The sequence below is a fragment of the Gymnoscopelus braueri genome, assembly GCF_963280865.1.
Source record: "Gymnoscopelus braueri genome assembly, chromosome: 3".
Taxonomy (NCBI): Eukaryota; Metazoa; Chordata; class Actinopteri; order Myctophiformes; family Myctophidae; genus Gymnoscopelus; species Gymnoscopelus braueri.
The window spans coordinates 4,540,546-4,560,358 of record NC_137612.1 but is presented as its reverse complement, the minus strand read 5'-3'; the positions used below and the strand labels follow the sequence as shown (position 1 = coordinate 4,560,358).

Here is a 19,813-nt window from a genome sequence, read left to right as displayed (position 1 = left end):
ATGTGTTAATATACTGTAGGCCTCAACACGTTGGCTCACACAAAGAGTATAGCAATGGCAGAGCATCTAACTAGCTGCCAAGACCTCAGTCGCATAAACAGTGATTTTAGGAAATGCTCCTCCACCCTCCTGGTGAGCATCATATGCCGATGAAGGCTCGGAATAGCATCTGAAATAACTTCCTTCTCCCCCATCATCCTTCCTCATTCACTTTGAGAGCTCTTCTTTCTTCTGCCGTCTTTTCAGGCTTGGCACATTTTTGAAAGGCTTCTTTCCGTCAATAGGAGGATGTGGAGCCTTTTGAGAAAATAAAAAGTTGCTTTTAAATTGGGGTTGGAGGGGAAAGTGATCTTTTATAAAAAACGGGCCAGCATGCGGACGCGCCACCTGCTCAGATTGCTATCCGCTAAGTTCTGAAGAGAGTTCACACACAGCCCTGGTTATATAAGCCTCAGATAGGGGCTCTTTTTTTTCCTACATGTTTGAATCAAAAGCATGTATAAACCACTTAAGCCCTATTCAAAGATGTTCAGAAATAGCCCTTCTACGAGCTCACAAACACATCGCGATGTGTTGTGAGCAGGTAATACCAAACGCATAAAAGATTGAAAGCTTATTTCCATTGAGGTACGTTGAGTGTGTGTGTGTGTGTGTGTGTGTGTGTGAGATGAGTGCCACATGTTGGGGGGGGTAGCAAAATGTCACCTATAATGACATGCCCAAACTAGGGATGCACCCTGCCCCCCTCGTTGTGCACCTCTTTGTCATTTCATCTGTCCTCTTGAACTTCAAAGCCCTTCGGGAGCGAGCAGAGAACCACCGTGCAATTTCATGCACAAAAAAATAAAGCTCCCTTTTTCATTTCATAAAGCCCCCCCCAGCCAATCAGGATACAGCTTTAGGTATAAGGATATGTGCCTCTCCTCGATGCATTTAAATAAAGATTCTGTAATGAAAGTCGTGCTCCGGTGAAAGAACTTCCAAAATAAGCAGCGCAGGAATGGCATCCTATTAAATAATTGCACAGAAATTAGACACGCATCACGATTTTCCGAGCAATTAATTCCATCCCCCTGCAAAGCCTGTTCCATTCTCTCACCCCATGGGGGCGGGTGGAATGGAGTGAGGCGGGGGGGGGGGAGGGGGGAGGGGCTTTGAGTGAGTTTTATTTACCCCTATAATTGGTCCCTCCTTGGCCAAACGGAACACAGCCAACCAGCGCTCTTTACCTGTGCCAGGCTCGAGCAAAACGCTGCACCAGATCAATTGATGCCTCGTGGAAAACGATTGGCTCGCTCTTCGGGTGTCAATAACCCCAGGACTCTGTTGAGAGAGAGTAAATAACAACGATCGGACATGGTGCGGCAGGCATGGTCATTCTTTTGATTCTGGGAATACTTTCAGCGAGTGCTGTGGTTTTGGCACGCAGTATGAAATACTCTATCACTTTAATAAAAAGGAAGTTGACTTCAGCGCCGCAGGGACACAGTTTATATGCAAGGTGGAACAATTGCTTTCATGCGTGTAATTTATGTGATCATTTAGTTTACATAGCCCTGCGTGACCACCCTGTCTCTGCCTGTTTAAGTGATCTAAGTGTGTGTGCATTATTTTCTTTCCAGGGCCGAAACCTGATCCCAGCAGCCCCAGGTAATACTAAACTCAACTACACGGTCCTGATTGGAGAAACCCCATGTATCCTCACCCTATCAGAGAGCCAGCTGCTGTGTGAATGGCCCAATCTCACCGGAGAACACAAAGTCACTGTGAGTTCATCTACATTTACACCCTACTCAAAAGCAGTGTCTAGTCACCATGGACTACATATTCCCATACTCACAATATTGTACACACACACACACACACACACACACACACACACACACACACACACACACACACAGGCAAGCAAACCGTAGCTACAGTGTTTCTGTAGCTACTGTTTTCTGTGAGTTTGTTTGTGTCACAATCCACTTGATAGCTTTTCACTCCTCTGTTTTTATTCCCCATATCCGTCAATTAGACTGCAGTCTTTTTCTGACTGATACAATTACGCACAAACACACGCAGTACACACATGTTTGTCATGTTTATATCCTAGCACCTTTTCAACAGTCTTGTCTGGCTTGCGTCCTGCTTGGGATTTCAACTCTATTGATATTCAATGGAGACTGGTGGGTGGATGTGTTCGTTCCAAACACACATCTCCATCCTTTTTATTCAAATGTTAGTGGATCCAGTACTGCTATGAAGTGATATGATTGAAACGTGTGTGTGTGTGTGTGTGTGTGTGTGTGTGTGTGTGTGTGTGTGTGTGTGTGTGTGTGTGTGTGTGTGTGTGTGTGTGTGTGTGTGTGTGTGTGTGTGTGTGTGTGTGTGTGTGTGTGTGTGTGTGTGTGTGTGTGTGTGTGTGTGTGTGTGTGTGAGATATGCTAGTGGTTCCTAAGACAGCCCTAGGGCACAGATGTTGCTACTTCTGACCCAGATATGGATGGGGGATGTGTGCAGCAGGCTTTTGGCCTGCTTTGGCTCAGCTTTTTGACAGCATAGCCTGCCAACATGGGTACACCACTGGATACCAAGCTGGCTCTGTGTTTTTCTTTTTAGGAGGGTGGATTGTAACTTAGTTCAAGGAGTATCGTTAACTGCCCATCTGTATGAACCCCCAGATGTTCAGTGTCCACATTTACAGTAGATGGTTTCAAGTCTATTATGAAAACCCCCTGGAAATTGGCTAGTAGCTTAATCTGCTACAAAGCCTTTTTCCTCTTTGCTTGAGATGAATGTATTTTGTATATGGTCCCTGATACAAATGAGGTAATACATTTAATTAAGTCTTTCGTGAAAAACCCATGTCAAAATGTGAAGGAGTTTAATGGAGTGATCATTTAACGCTGAAAGTGTGAAAACTTCAACCTTTTAGGTCCTTTTTTGCACATTCACACTGAGCTGGTAATAACAGATAAAAATAACTATCCAGTAGACATGTTCTGTCGGCTGCATAGCCAGCTGCATAACAGCTTTTCTCCCCCAGTAGCTGATGTCTTTTCCCAGGTCTCCTGTTACAAACAGGAAGTAAACAAAAGGTCAGAACGTTCAGGCTAGCTATTGTTCTATAAACTATCAGTTGATATATGTTTTTTCCTAGTGATTTATTTGCTCTCTCTTCCACCTGTTCACCAGATTGGATATCTTGCCCTCCGTGTGAAAATTGACCTTGCAGGTATGCATCAGGGGCTTTGACTTTAACCCTCCATATGTGAACTCACCTTGCTAGGTACGCGTGGGGGGCTTCGAGTACTCCCCGGGGACCCTCCAGATCTACTCCGACAGCCTGCTCACCCTGCCCGCCATCATCGGCATCGGAGGGGGCGGCGGCCTTCTCCTGCTGGTCATCATCGTGGTGCTGATCGCCTATAAGAGGAAGTCGCGGGATGCCGACCGCACCCTGAAACGCCTGCAGCTGCAGATGGACAACCTGGAGTCCAGGGTGGCTCTGGAGTGCAAAGAAGGTGGGTTTGGAGAATGTTTATGCAGAACAATAGCCGTGGGTGGCTTAGGACTGTCTTTAATTTAATACTTTAGTGCCAAATAATCTCCAAATATCAAATCAAAATGGATCTCCCACTTTTCCGTAGTTCACATCATATGCCACCACCTCGTTATTTAATCACATGAATCCTAGCATCCCTATTCTGGGAATGTCATAATAGGCATTTGTCAAAAATGTTACGTTCAGCGAAAATAGAAGAACTTTCCTTTCAAGGTGTTCTTTACTGTTAAGTCTTGTGTACTGGTATATGACAGTAAAGAATAGTGTGTTGTGGTTCCCCACAACATTGTAGCAGCATCAACAATAATAATAATAATAATAATAATAGTAAATATACTGTATACTGAAATGGCAGATCTACAAGTTCACAATGTGTCTCGTTGTGAACTCAACTTTTCACTATTTAATGCAACAAAATATGTTGGGTTAAAGTGTGTGTTTAAAACACTGTATTTGTCTCTCCTTCTGACCTCATTGCACCCATCCACTCAGTGCCTATATCCCTTGATGTATAGTGGCACTGGTGGTGTGCGTGTGTGTGTGTGTGTGTGCAGCTGAGCGCATTTGATGTGTGTGTGTGTGTGTGTGTAATACACAAAATGCATGCATGCACGTGAGAACACTGTCTAAGTTGGTGTGTTTCCAGAGGAGCACTTTGATCTAAAGCATTCACCAGATGTTGACTCTCCACCCCAGGAGAGAGCTGCCTGGCTGGCCTTTCTACCGTTCACACTGAGAGAGAGAGAAGGTTGGGGGGGTGGGGGGGATAATCCGAGGGAAATCTTTAGAAAGATAAGGGATGAGAGGGTAAGGAAGCAAGGGCCTGATAAGGAAGAGTTGGGTTTATCATGTTGGTATAAAGAACAGAACAAAAAAGAGGAGAGCGAGCAAGAGAGAGAGAGAGAGAGAGTTGGAGAGACGCTAGCACATTACCATATATTCATTTGGCTGTAGATCCACTGGGAATCTATTGATGCTGTTGCTTGTTTGTCTGGCAAGAGAGCGGGGGAAACAGATGGAGAGAGAGAGAGAGAGAGGGAGAGGGAGAGGGAGAGAGTTAATGGAGGGGGTTATGTGGGACAGGATAATGTGCCGTTAGAGTACAATTCCAATGTAGATTCCAAACTTGTTGCATGGCTTTAGTTTCGCTCGTGTATACCAGAACATGACTTTAGTTGGGTGCCTTGTTGTCAAACTATGCTTACACACACACACCTACACACACCCACACACACACACACACACACACACACACACACACACACACACACACACACACACACACACACACACACACACACACACACACAGGAGGATTGGCTGGGCAGTTTGGTACCGAGTCCAGGTGCCCTGACCCTGTCTGTCCCCTGCTGTCACCACTGTCTGGAAGAAGACAACACAATGGATGGAGGCAGGAACAGAGGGAGGGCCAGAAGGAAGGAGGGGAGAGAGAAAGAGAGATAAAATAGGAGAGTTTGTAGAAGAGATGGAGGACTAAGAACAAAAGGGATGAAATAGAGCTGTGTGAGAGAGAGAGAGAGAGAGAGAGGATGGGAAAGATGGATTGGTCATTAGCAGACGGAGCATAAGAAGCAGTGAACAGAGGGATGGGATAGACAGAAAGGGGAACACAGTGGAAAAGAAAGAGGGAGAGAAGAATGGATTGGAAGATGGAGACAGACGGAGAGGGAAAAACAAGCGTGGATGGATGGATGGGCGATGGCTTAAGAGGGGGAGAGACTTTTTAAAAAACAATGCGCGCTCCGGTTAACCGTGCGGTCCAACAGTGTTTGAAGAAAGATGTCGGGTTTATGACCCAACAAATATTTTAGACAAACACAGGAGAAAATGGAGTGCGCCGGGTTGCTGGCCTGAAAGTGTGTCGACCACATAATCAAACATCCCCGGTTCGATTCCAGATGAAGACCCTTGTTGCATGTCCTTCACCCTCTCTGCCCTCAGTTTCTTTGTCTAAATAAAGCAAACACTGACAGAGAAAAATGTGTAGAACCAAACTTACTATAATCTAATGCAACAGAACAGTAAAATAGTACGTTCAAAGAAGGCCCGAGTCGCCTGAATACCGCAGCTAGGAATAATGGAATAGGACCCTGGTTCTATTTTGTGGGTTGTATTATCTGAACTGGGGCCATGATTAAGAGGGACAGCCGGGGGCATTCGTATTGCGCCGCTAGAGATAAAGCAAATCAATTAAAGCATTTTTTTTCCTGTCAAAGGTCATTAAACAACAGGTGTCAGGGGTCAAAGAGAAACATCCTAAAACAACTAAATTAAAGTAACGAAGCTGAAAATAAAGAGGATGAAATTAGACATGAAGAGAGAGAGGATTGAAAATGGACAGAAGGGCGGAGGAGAGATTGTATGAAGGAACGAGGGAGGGAGGGATGGATAAGAGTAGAGAGGCGAGAGGGAAGACAGATTAGAGAAGATGCAGAGAGAGCACCGTGAAGGGAGAGATAGATGGTAGAGGAGAAGGGTGACCTCTGAGGTGTCACTATGAGCGAGGGAGGAGAGGAGGGCAGAAAGAGACGGGCATGGAGTGACATCAACCATCTTAGTCTGGGTTTGGGTCTGTTTATTTGTTTGTGTGTGTGTGTGTGTGTGTGTGTGTGTGTGTGTGCTGGTGCCTTCTGGGTGACGCCACACACGCCTACAAAGGTGTACTAATATATTGTTGTTGTCGGGCAGAAACCTCCTATTTCCATATTTTTCGTTTTTTTTTTTTAAATAAATTAACTTTGTCATACTACAGTGTCACAATAAAGTAGCAAAAATAGCAGATCTACAAGCGCAAACACGTTGCGATGCGACTCGTTTAGAGCTTGTAGATATGCTGTTTTAGCTATTTTAAATTGTTTAACCTGAAAGGTAACAGTTTTGGACATAAGGTAACAATATTTGAACCATACAAGTACATATTTCTTTCCTACGCCTGATTTATACTCGGTAGTGTTGCATGGCAACAGAGCTACAAAACAAGCTTGCATTGCATGGTGACGTGTTGTGAGCTTGTGGATCAGCTATTGTCGGCACGCAAACAAATGATACATTAAGCATTTTGAGGGATTTCCTTTGTGCTGAGACTGATGTTCACTTGATTGATTCATTGATTGATTGAATTCTTTATTAACAGTTTTCAAAGAGCAGCACAGAGAAGTACAGTTCAATACAAGGCCTGTTAAGAGGATTTTAAACCCAAGAAAGCACTATGGCTTGTTTCCATTGGGGTCCTTTGTACTCAATTCATCGAAACATTTAATGACAGACAACTAGAGTTCAGTGAGTTAACCATGTGGATGTGACTTGAGAGATTGGATGTGATCTCGGTAGATGTGGTTTGTACTTGAACTGCATCAAAGCACATGCTGACTGGCAATGGAACACTTGTAAAAACAGTAACACACACAGGTGAATCATCTGGGCATTAGGTTACAGTATGTGTACAGTATGTGTACAGTACGTACATATGTCCCTGGGTGTACACAAGCTGATAGATTGCTTTATGTGTGCTGTACTCACATGCTCACGTGTGTGACTCCATTGTGAACTCCCCTCACGCCACTGAGTGCAACAAGAGTGTGCCTAATAACTGTTCTTTTCTCTTTTATTCTTCCTTCCATCTTTCTCTCTCTCTTTGTATCATCTCCACATTTTCCTTCTGGCTGGTTTTTGTTTTTGTATTTTTGTTTGTATTGCACTACTAACTACACTTTGAATTTCCTTCTTGTTGAAATGTGCTTTACTGATAAACGTGTCTTGCCTTACAATGATTATTTTATTCTGTAGCCCCGCTGAAAAATTTAAAATTGGATTATGCGTTAAACTGTTGATTATGCGACACATCAACAGTCAAACATCAACAGTCATTTCAACTGTACTGTAACTGCATTGCTAAATGGGTTTTCACATTATAATTGAATTTAATTGTGCTTTACTTTTCATCATTCTGTCATGGCTACATTATTCAGTCTAACCCCATCCTTTTTTTTTTTTTTTTTTGCAAAGCTGCTTTTACAAAATAGATGTGTACTCTAGCTACATTTGAGGGCTACATTCCAAACACTTTGAAAGAAAAAACAAACTCATCATTGCCATAACTTCAACATTCAACGTTAACATTCAAAGTAAAGAGGGTGCTGTCTATTGTTCTTAATTTCCGCTGGCCTGGAATGGCCGGGGGCGGGGATTATGTTTTCGCCCCCGAGTCCGTCCGTCCGTCTGTCTGTGAGCAGCTAATCTCAGGCACCGCTGGACTCCTACACATTTGGTCCAAAACTCACACAAATGGGTAAACATTCTCTCTGGAGTCATGTGAATAAGCTGCCAAAAAATGCCACAAATCCGGAACAATCTGCCACACATTTTAATCACACATTGAGTGGCCTCTAATCAATGCAGAGCCATATGTCATGAACGCAAAGTCCAATCATCCCCAAATTGGAAGTGCACAGTGTTTCTCAACCAGTGGGTTGGGATCCCCAGGGGGGTCCGCATATGTTTGGGGGGGGGGGGGTTTGATACCTAAAAAAAAAAAGATAAGAAAAAGACCATAACTGCATCAAAAGTAATCAAAAACTATACTATAAAAACTGGTCAAACATAGGCCAAATTGACAACATAATATAAAAAAGGCATAAATTGTGAAAATCGCCGATCTACAAGCTTGTAGATTGGCTATTTTCACTATTTTTCTGTGGAACCGAGTCAAACTAAATATAATGCCTCAACGCCTACATTCCAAGTGCTTGTCAGGCTGGGCGGTCCCCAGTTCAAATGTGATTTTTGGGACGTTGCGGCCTGAAAAGGTTGAGAACCACTGCTATAGAGCACACCTTTCTACTTTATATGATATAGTAGTGTATAATATATATTGATATGCCCACAGTAGGGACGACAGGATTTGACAGCGTATAATAACACATCCATATAACCATGTAACTCCTCTTGCAGCCTTTGCAGAGCTGCAGACAGACATCCACGAGTTGACCCAGGAGCTGGACGGAGCAGGCATCCCCTTCCTGGACTACCGGACCTACGCCATGAGGGTCCTGTTCCCTGGGATAGAAGACCACCCTGTGCTGAAGGAGATGGAGGTACGGGTCAGTAGAGAGCACCCCACCCGCAATATGGACATGCGCACACTCACACGCACACTCACACGCACACGCACACACACATGCAAGCATCAGTTTTGCCATGTCTGCTTATTATAAGCGACTTTGGGCTTCCTGTAAAGTTGCTTGTAAATATGGTGGTTGCAGTTTTTTGGGGGGGCTTCTTTTTAAAGTGTAGTTGCTTATTTGGCCTTATTCCATAATGTTGTTAAACCAGTAGTTCTCAAATATTTTCATGGCAAGGACCCCCAGATTAATATGTATTTGTCCGCAGACAAATGAGCTTGTAGATTGGCTATTTTGAAATAGCCGTAGCCTCTTTTTTTTTGCTTGTTTTCATTGACCTGGTTGCTTATTTCTCTCGCAATATCTGGCAAGCAGGCACGCACGCACGCACGCACACACACACACACTCACTCACTCATTCACTCACTTAAGCAGGTACACACTCTCTCTCACACACACATACACACTATCCACAATCATACAGGGACGAAACACTCACAAGATGAATGTGTGATGAATTTGTGTGTGGATACAGTTTTCTAGGGATTGGCTGTGTTGAACACTTTGATGAAAAACATTTAGTAGAAATTGTACTGCGCCTTGGCTGCCTGCTAGGCAGTGGGAATGTGTTGATGAAAATGTCACTAGCATACTGCGTGTGATTGGGTGGAGAAGTGTTTTGTGTGGGAATGGCTTTCACTTGTCACGTTCTGAAACCGAACGGAGCCAACGTTTCGACGAGTATCTTCAATATTTCGAGCTCTCTGTACACAAATGGCGTTTCTTTAGCTGCTTGAAGGTGAAGTCAATAATATCACATTGATCACCTGTTTGATATGCAGAGTAAGTCAAAGCGATGAGGTAGAATTTGGCACGAGTAACGACCATCGATGAAAAGGTCGAAGGGAGCTTGCGTTAGGAAGGTTTTGTTTAGAGGAGTGAGCAACAGGCGATTATAAATATATATAAAGTTAATATAACATTCATATATATATATATATATATATATATATATATATATATATATATATATATATATATATATATATATATATGTATATGTGTGTGTGTGTATATGTATATATGCTTGTAGATCGGCTATTTTCGGTGAAAGACACCGGCGCACAACTAAGTATAAATCAGGTGTAGGGGCAGAGCATGGGACATATCTACTAGTATTATCAGCAGTATTCCAGTGGGCTAGCCTAGCGCGACATTGGATTTTCATTTGTATGGGCCCATGCAATCACAAGCTACAGTAGCGTGCTAGCAGGTAGATCAATTTCTTATTACAGCATGAAGCTCACATCCCCACTTTCCCCACATACTCACTTTCTCTCCCCTTGACTCTCTCCAGGAGGGTGATTTTTTTTTTTTTGGAATGGGGAGGAAAAGGTGGAAAACCAGAAATAGGAAAATATCAATAGAGGACGGGCAGACAGGGCAGAAGAGGGGCGTTGAAGGATTGAGAGAAAGATGGACATTTTAGAACCGAGGAACCGAAGTGAGATAGACGCGTGAGAAGGAAGAACATTGTGAGCCCTGTGGTGTGAAGGAGGACTGGAAGTGACTCTCCTTTTCTCTTCACATACAAAGTACAAACTTCACAACATAAATGATGTGTGATACATGTGAGGCTTTGTAATGAATCCCATTCCCTCACACCTCCTCATGAATCCATTACTCCACTATAACACACTATTCTCTTTCTCCATTTCTCTCTCTCTCTCTCTCTCTCTCTGTCTCTCTTCGTCTGTCTCTCTCTGTCTCCTTCTCTCTCTCCTGTCTCCTTCATCCCCTTTTCCTCTTTCTCTTTCTGTCAACCTCTTCCCCTTCTTTTTCTCTCCATTTCACTCCACGCTTCACTCACATCCAGGTCCAGGCCAACCAGGAGAAGGCGCTGACGCTGTTCGGCCAGATGCTGACCAAGAAGCACTTCCTGCTGACCTTCATCCGCACGCTGGAGGCGCAGCGCTCCTTCTCCATGCGGGACCGCGGCAACGTGGCGTCCCTCATCATGACCGCCCTGCAGGGGGAGATGGAGTACGCCACGGGGGTCCTGAAGCAGCTCCTGTCCGACCTCATCGACAAGAACCTGGAGAGCAAGAACCACCCCAAGCTCTTACTCAGGAGGTATGGAATACTGAGCCGTTCTGACCTTTACCCTAACCCTAACCCCAAGCTCTTACTCAGGAGGTATGGAATACTGAGCCTTTACTGACCTTTACCCTAACCCTAACCTCTTACTCAGGAGGTATGGAATACTGAGCCGACCTTTGTGTATGTCCCGTTTTTTTCTGTTTGTTTGTTTGTTTGTTTGTTTGTTTATTCGTCATTATTAGTTATAGTATTGTTATTTTTAACCCATTCAATCCGGGAACGCCAACGTGTCATTTTAGATTTCTTTGGCTATTCAAAAATAGCAGATATACAAGCAGTGGTGGAAAGTAACTAAGTACATTTACTTAAGTACTGTACTTAAGTACAATTTTGAGGTATTTGTACTTTACTTGAGTATTTCCAATTTTCAGTACTTTTACTTCTACTCCACTACATCTCAGAGGCAAATATTGTACTTTTTACTCCACTACAATTATTTGAAAACTTTAGTTACTAGTTACTATTCAGATATAAACTATGATATAATGAAACACACATGAACCACTTTAACCCTATTTTATACCTAGGCTATTTGAAAATAGCAGATCTACAAGCTCACAACGCGTCGCATCGCGACGCGTTGTGAGCTTGTAGATCGGCTATTTTCAAATATTTAGTACTTTTACTTTTGGTACTCGAAGTACATTTTGATGCCAATACTTTTGTACTTTTACTCAAGTAAATTTTGAATTCTAGACTTTTACTTGTAACAGAGTATTTTTATATTGCAGTATTGGTACTTTTACTTAAGTAAAGAATTTGAGTACTTTTTCCACCACTGTATACAAGCTCATAGCACGGCACCGAGTGCTGTGCTTGTAGATCTGCTATTTTTGAAAAATCTTGATTTTATTTTGCAAATCTTTGAATATATATTTTTTATATTATATTATTTGTATAAACAAATAATCAGTGGTGCTCCAACTTTTCCATGTCAAGGACCCCCAAAATGATATGTATTTGGCCGCGGACCCCTATCTCAAAATATGCTGTTCCAGGAACCCGCAGAAGCACAGATCGGAGTTAAAATTGTAATAATAATAATAATAATAATGATGATATTAAACATTTTATTAGTGTGCGGTGGCATTTTGTGGCCCTTTCCCACAAAATGTCCCCACTCTGCCCTGCTTGTCTGTGTCACCCAGTGGTGGAAAGTAACTAAGTACATTTACTTAAGTACTGTACTTAAGTACAATTTTGAGGTATTTGTACTTTACTTGAGTATTTCCAATTTCCAATATTTTTTACTTCTACTCCACTACATCTCAGAGGCAAATATTGTACTTTTACTCCACTACAATTATTTGAAAACTTTAGTTACTAGTTACTTTGCAGATATAAATTATGATATTATAAAACATACATTAACCACTTTAGACCTATTTTATACACAGGCTATTTGAAAATAGCAGATCTACAAGCTCACAACGCGTCGCATCGCGACGCGTTGTGAGCTTGTAGATCGGCTATTTTCAAATATTTAGTACTTTTACTTTTGGTACTTTAAGTAAATTTTTATGCCAATACTTTTGTACTTTTACTCAAGTACATTTTTTATTCTGGAATTTTACTTGTAACAGAGTATTTTTATATTGCAGTATTGGTACTTTTACTTAAGTAAAGAATTTGAGTACTTTTTCCACCACGTCACCCATATGCAAAGGGTGAAACAATGAGAGGTGTCATGGGCTGACATCAGAACTATGATGCTGGTAGAAAAAAAAACGTGATTGTCTCTTTGTGCCAAAAGAAGAGGCCGTAACAGCAGGGGGGATAACCGTAATGAGAATGAAAGAATAGAGGGAGTGGACACGGGCTCATGAGGACATCTGGTGGGTTCTTATTCTAATACAAGCCAAGCTATGGAACAGGTTTAGAGCTTCTCTCTCTCTCTCTCTCTCTCTCTCTCTCTCTCTCGGTCTCTCTCAACCCTGTCCCTGTCACAGAGGATTACACCCTTGAGCGCACACACACACACACACACACACACACACACACGCAAGTATTACTATACTTGCGAGGACATGAACATTTTAGGGCGGCAATTTTATGAGTGCCATTTTTACCATTTTGTGCTATTTTTAACCCTAACCCTGAAGCCGAATTATTAGCTGATCTACAAGCTCACAACTCGTCGCATCGTAGATCTGCTATTTTTGTTGCGTCAATGGCGCACGATTAGGTACTGTATGCATCAGGCATATCTATAACCCATAAACCTTAAATCTAACCTCTAAATGTCTAATCCTAACCTTGAATCTTAACGCAAACAAATCTAAGCTTAAAATCATTTTTAACCAAACAACCAGGTACATTGACCTCACAATGTCTTATTTCTCACGTTCTACTATACTTGCGGCGACATCTGGCCCTCACAAGTATAGTAATACTCACACACACACACACACACACACACACACACACACACACACACACATAGGATGAGGAAGGTTGCATCGCAAAGAAAGAGGTAAAAGGAGGGGGGGATTTGGGGGTGGAGGGGGTGAAGGATAGAGGAATAAGACATAAAGGATGGGTGGGGGTCAGATGGAAGGAGGGGGTGGTGGGGGGGGGTGAAGGACATGCAGTGTCCTTCCCCCTTGAAGAGTGGCTGTGATACAAAGGAATAGAAAGAAATGGTAGTGCAGTGGGTCTCAAAGTGGGGTTCGGGGACCTCCACGGGGGTCCTCTTCAGCAAAATTAGTTAAAATGGCACCAAAATCTGTTTAACCACTTGAACCCTATACTGTACATCGGCTCAAAAAATATCCAATCTACAAGCCCACCAAAAAAAACTGTAATATTTTTGAAACATTTTAACCACAGAAAACTTGTATTGGGGTCCCAGCAACAATGGGGGTCAGCGGCCAAATACACATTTTAATTTGGGGGTCCTTGACATGAAAAAGTTTGAGAACCATGTGCTAGATCATACAAAAGGAGAGAGAGAGAGAGAGTGTTTGATGACAAATGGATAAAATGGGGTTCAAAGACAGGCGCACGAAAACGACAGGACTACACCTTAAAGTCCTCAGTGGTAATGTATCTATTTGTAAGTCTTAAGGTCCTTACACACCGGGGCAATTTTTTTCATGCGAATAAAAAAAAAAAAAGCGTCTTTTAATTATTCGGAACGAGTCCGAATTTTGCGTATATTCGCATATTCGCCGGTGTGTAACCGCCTTTAGACTCCATTTGGTTACATGTGTGCACAGTCTCAGAAATTAAATGAACACAGAAGATTTGACAGTGTAAGTAAGACTGTCCTGAGGGCAGACGGACAGACCGAGAGAAAAGAGGACAAAGGACAGGAGGGGGACAATAGGTCCAAGGTGCGATGTGGCGAGACAATGGAGACGTGTTGGGCTGGTCGGCCACGGCGTGGCCACCAGGCAGCGGGTGACTGTGGGTCGCAGATGTGTGTGCAAGCCAGAGAAAAATGGTCTGTCTCAAAATAATTTGGAATTAGACATTAAATGATAAAAGAAAAGTTATGTGTTTTTTTTTACCCCCCCCCTCCCTCCCTCCCCCTTCTCCTCCTCCTCCTCCTTGGAGAGATATTTAATTAAAAATCTAATCAAATAAATGACTCTCAGCCAGCGTGTCTCTGTGAATCCTCTTCCAATCCCCTCTTGGGGCATACGGTCACAACACGCTGTCCCTGCTAACTACGCTGTGCAGCCTCAGGAGCTGCTGTTAATAAAGCCAGACAATTATTAAATACATTTTTGTGCTATTTGGGTGTTTTTTTAAGGCAAAAGACCAACTTCCTTTTTAAACAAGAGCGGAGCTATGTCTGGACTAGGTCTGGACCAGGTCTGGACCAGGTCTGGACTAGGTCTGGACCAGGTCAGGGGCTTAGCCCCAGAGCCTAGTGGTCCCTGTTGTTCTGCCCAGAGCAGGTTTCACACTTAATTACAATTGATATAAACTCACTCAGATTCTAATCAGTAGCTTGTTGGTGTCACTGTACAGATTATGACGCAGAAGCCATGAATCTCCAATGACATACAGTATACTATAATATAAAACAAAAAAGTATAAAGAACGTTCTGAGAAAACGTCTCTTATCTGCTCACCAATGAACCACATCAACCACAACTCTCCTCCTGTTCTCCTCAGTCCTCCTCACACAGTTCTCTCCTCTCACCAAATTATGTAAAATAATTAGCTACAGAAATACTGTATGCTACCTGGGGTGCCTCATCAGTGCGTTATTATCAAGGCCTGAAGCCTCTGACTAGGCTCTGTCTGTAATAACACAGTTGAGTTTGTTGGCGGCATTCAAGTACTGACATCACATCATAATGTATGATGCAGTTGCTGTGTCCAAGGCTTGTGGTGTGCACTGCGATGTATAACATTGACATCACACTACGGTTTACCACAGATAACAGCTACACATTTACAAAATAAATGCCCAAACGCCCATCCTTATTCCCACCGCTACCCTCACGTCACCAGGCTTCCCTCAGTGCCTATGGAAAGCCTGGTTTCTATTTACTGCTCAGTGCTCGGCTCCCTGTATCCTGTAATTTGCACACATACATATCCCTATACACTCTAGACTGGATCTGCAAAATGCAAAGCGAATTGATCCCAGGCTTATCGCCTGCTACCAAGTTGTACCTTACCCAAAGCGTGTTCTGTCCAGGTGCATTTTGCCATCTCCCTGCTCTACTCTCCAATCCATAATATATAGTATTCCACTGACAGCTAAAAAAAAAATATATTCCACACAAATTAAATATCTCTCGACAAGCAACTTCAGGAAACGGAAGTGTTTGTGTGTCGTTAATACTACCAGTCCTTCACCTGCTAGCTCGCAAACTACAGGCACTGGCCTACTTTACTTCCCACCTCTACTTTACTCGTTTCATTCATTTCCAGTTCCTTTATTCCTCGCCACATGAAGATTATGTATTTCTCTGCAAAATGGACAATAAATATACCTTCCTTTGCTGTACACATTTACTAACCTGCCACCGCCGTTACTGAGTGAACAGTTGGAAAATAAAGGTTGTTTGGAAAGTAATGAAACATAACCCAGTTATACAAACCCACTAACCCACCTTAAAAGTATTGCATTTCACGTTCAGGTAGGAGTAAACATGGTGATAGTGAGAGGATAATTAAGCAATTTCGATACTAGAAGAAAGGGGTGTGTGTGTGTGTGTGTGTGTGTGTGTGTGGGTGTGGGTGTGGGTGTGGGTGTGTGTGTGTGGTAAAACTATGGTCCTGAAATAAACTTTTATTCCCCAGCTTTCCTCAACATACCCCCGGCACCAGCTTCCTTTTAGCTGTTTAACAAATTAGACCCAATAAGTCTGTTAATTACAATGCCTTATAATTGCTTTGTTTTCTTTCTGCGGGCGTGTGTGTGTGTGTGTGCTGTGCGTGCATGTCCACACGCGGAGGGTTCCCCTCATTACGCGGCAGGTTCACAATTAACGAGAGAAGTTAGCAAATTATACTAATTGCTGTATTTTTAATGAAGATGGGTGGGTTTACTTTTGCGAAGTGGGGGAGGGGGGGGGCTGATGAAACAATGAGAGAAATGGAGTGCGTTTGTTATGCCAAGGTAATTTGTTTGAGTGTGGGGGGGGGGGGGGAGACTTGCGGTGTCTGATAATTCCATGTTTCCCTTTGATGTGTGAACGCGTATTAACCCCACAACCACCACCACCACGATCAAAGTGTTGGTTTTTTGTGCCCACAGATCTTAGCCAGGGGCCGTGTTTGGGTTCGCTTGTTGCAACAGAGCGAAGTGGTTTGGGAAAAGTCCAAAGCCTCTTGTCTTGCGGTTCATGCGCTGATGTGTTTGAGCTGAGAAAACGACAAATCTCTCTTTTCTTCCTTCCTCTCTTTCCTCTCTCACGCTTATAATGTGTTTCCCTTGTTTTTCCCTTCACTCTTCGTGCCTCTTTCACCCTATTTCTGTCTTTCCCGAATCCCTCTCTCCCATCTTGCCTACTCCATTCATATTCATACTCTCTCTCTCTCTCTCTCCCCTGTCCAGGACGGAGTCAGTAGCTGAGAAGATGCTCACCAACTGGTTCACCTTCCTTCTTTACAAGTTCCTCAAGGTAAAGCTGTTGAACACACACACACACACACACACACACACACACACACACACACACACACACACACACACACACACACACACACACACACACACACTCCTTCTCCAAAAGTTTAAAACGGGTGTTTGAAGTGACACTAATGCTGTGGTGGTTGGGAATACAAAACGCGCGCGCGCGCGCACACACACACACACACACACACACACACACACACACACACACACACACACACACACACAGACACACAGACACACACACGCACACACAGACACACAGACAGACACAGACAGACACACACACACACACACACACAGCTGCAGTGTTAGATAAGGCAGTGGTAGCAGACTACCTGTCTACCTGTATAACTGTGCCTTTCATGTAGTGAGTTGCTGTGTGTGTTGTGAGTTGGAAGCTCTGCTGTGTTCTGATCACTGTAGCCTGTCACACTAGCCTGTATCTGCGGATGGATATTCTTCTGGGTTGAGTGTGTGTGTGTGTGTGTGTGTGTGTGTGTGTGTGTGTGTGTGTGTGTGTGGTGGGGGTGTTATAGGAGGGGCATCCAGGGATTTGTCACATTTGTTTTTTACCATTTCCCTCTCTGCAGTTTGAATCTGTCTGTCTGGTCTCTCTCTCTCTCTCTCTCTCTCTCTCTCTCTCTCTCTCTCTCTGTCTCTCCCTCTCTCTCTCCCTCTCTCCCTCGCTCTCTCTCTCTCTCCCTCTCTCCCTCTCTCCTGTGCCTAAATGTATTCAGAGGGAATTTTTGTGGTGTAAACTATGCTAAATTCCTGCCTACATCTCCTCTGCGTTCACATGTTCACAGCTAATTCAGTTTGAGCAGCTAGTGACACCACGGCCTCCCCTCTGTGAAACCTCTAGCCAAAACAGGCATTCTGCTGGACAGCTAGTCAGCAGGCCATGCAGGCCCCTCTAGCGGTCCCAGGCTTGTTTGTGTGTTTGTATGTATGTGTGTTTTGGCTCTAGGCGTGAGGCTGGCCAATCAGAGCTCTGCTCACAGACAGCAGAGTAAGTTACCATGGGAGCTGTCAGGGGAAAGTCCAAAGTCCCGGGCTAACTTAGATGGAAAGACAAGGGCATCAAAGGATGGAGAGAGAGAGCGGTAGAGGGCTGAAAGGAGAGAAGTATCCTTTAGATCAGTGTCTATCAACCTTTTTTGTGCCAAGGCACACCTGGCATAGCCAAAAAATCCCAGGGCACACCTAGATATACGGTATATATAATTATATATATATATATACGGTATATCTATATAAACACACTAGGGGTGTGCCGATTTTCACATTTCACGAAACGATACGATACGATATTGGGCACACAACTTCGATACGATACGCACTTTTTTATCATGAAAATATATGGGGGAGAAAAAAAGCAAATGCAAACAAATATTTCTGTTTTTGCATTATTCAGACATGCAAACTTGTAGCTTTTCAGCTTCCACTAGCCGTTTTGAATCCAAATAGGGCAATAGTGTGACACCTGACCCGAAAAGAAACAGCATGTTGTCACCCTTTTCACCTCGGGGCTGTTTGCATGCCTGATTATTGTTATTGTTTAAAAAAAAAAAAAAAAAAAAAAAACTTTTTTTTTTTTTTTTTTTTCAAAATCTTTTTTTTTCAAACCTCCTTCAAACGGCGCGGCACACCTCAGCAGTAGCCCCGGCCCAAAATTGGGACGTTTGCCAGGGTTGATATACACTGCTTTAGATAACAGTGAGGTAACATGAATAGAGTGTGAGAGAAGAAAGGACTCAACATTTATGTGTTCTGCTTAATATTTATACCTCCTTCTTAAGAGGGACATTTAGAAAGTGATATCATAGCATTCAGGTGGGCTATATTACTTGTAACTTGGTGACTCAAACAATGACTCACTCTGATGCACTTATTCCACAGCATGCTGCTCTGAGTAAATGTAAAAAAATAAAAAATGAGAGAGAGAAAAGAATAATCCTGTATTAGATTAGTTCGTTTTAAACAAGCAGTCAAGTGTAATTAGCTCAAGTTTATAGCTAATAGCTTTTATCTTAATTTTTTCATCAGATCAATAAATTCGTATTGGCAGTTTCAAATGATCTCCAGTCAACACATCATGAGTGCATGTGGCCTCGTTGGCACTGCTGCTCTAGCAGCTGTTTACATCTATCAGCCTGGTGCGCAGTATTTTAATTTAACGCCCTCTTGAATACATCAGCAGGATTTTTTCCTGCTGAACCGTGGGAGCTGCGTTTACCATGGCTGTGGATGTGTTAGGTCTCTCTAGTAGGGCTGGGCGATGTGACTTCAAATCAATATCACCATTATTTCAAACTTTTGCCTCGATTACATTTAATTAACAATTTTTTAAAGTGAAAAAAATAAAAAAAAAAGATCTACAGTCGTACGCCACCATTGTACAACAAAGTATAATACTGGGCTTAAGTGGTTACTCAGACTAATCTATTTAGTCGATTATAAAAAATCTTGTTGTTTTCGCGTTGATTCATTGATATATAAGACATTTTAAAAAGTGCTGCTTCTCAATTATTTGTGTACATGTGTGTTAAGTCGTAAGTCCTAGGTCTTTCTCAAACTAATTTGATCAAATACGTACTATTTTGATTGAACTTGAGATGGACTTGAATTCTATATATGGGAGGGAGGGGGGGCACAAAAAAAGAAGAAACAAAACATCATGATGCCTCATTATCGTTCATTCTGAGACGAGGCAGAAACCTTGTATGTCCAAAACGTTCCTTTTTTATTATATTTTTTTAAAAACATTTTAAAATAGTAAAAATATCCGATCTACAAGCTATTTTCACTACTTTTGTGCGACACTCTTGGAAGATGAAGTACTGTAGGGCGTTAATT

The 19,813-nt window shown here is 42.8% G+C and overlaps 1 protein-coding gene across 2 annotated transcripts in view; it reads left to right on the top strand.

Annotated features, from left to right (window-relative positions):
- Positions 1–19,813, top strand: part of plxna1b (plexin A1b) — a 257,554-nt gene that overhangs the window by 222,180 nt on the left and 15,561 nt on the right. The window contains exons 19-23 of one of the 2 annotated variants that reach the window (XM_080424880.1): positions 1,623–1,766; positions 3,278–3,512; positions 8,525–8,667; positions 10,571–10,827; positions 16,877–16,943. In XM_080424880.1, the coding sequence (XP_080281006.1) occupies positions 1,623–1,766; positions 3,278–3,512; positions 8,525–8,667; positions 10,571–10,827; positions 16,877–16,943 (846 nt within the window). Of the gene's footprint in view, positions 1–1,622; positions 1,767–3,277; positions 3,513–8,524; positions 8,674–10,570; positions 10,828–16,876; positions 16,944–19,813 lie in introns of both variants that reach the window. The other variant, XM_080424879.1, reaches the window with a different exon arrangement.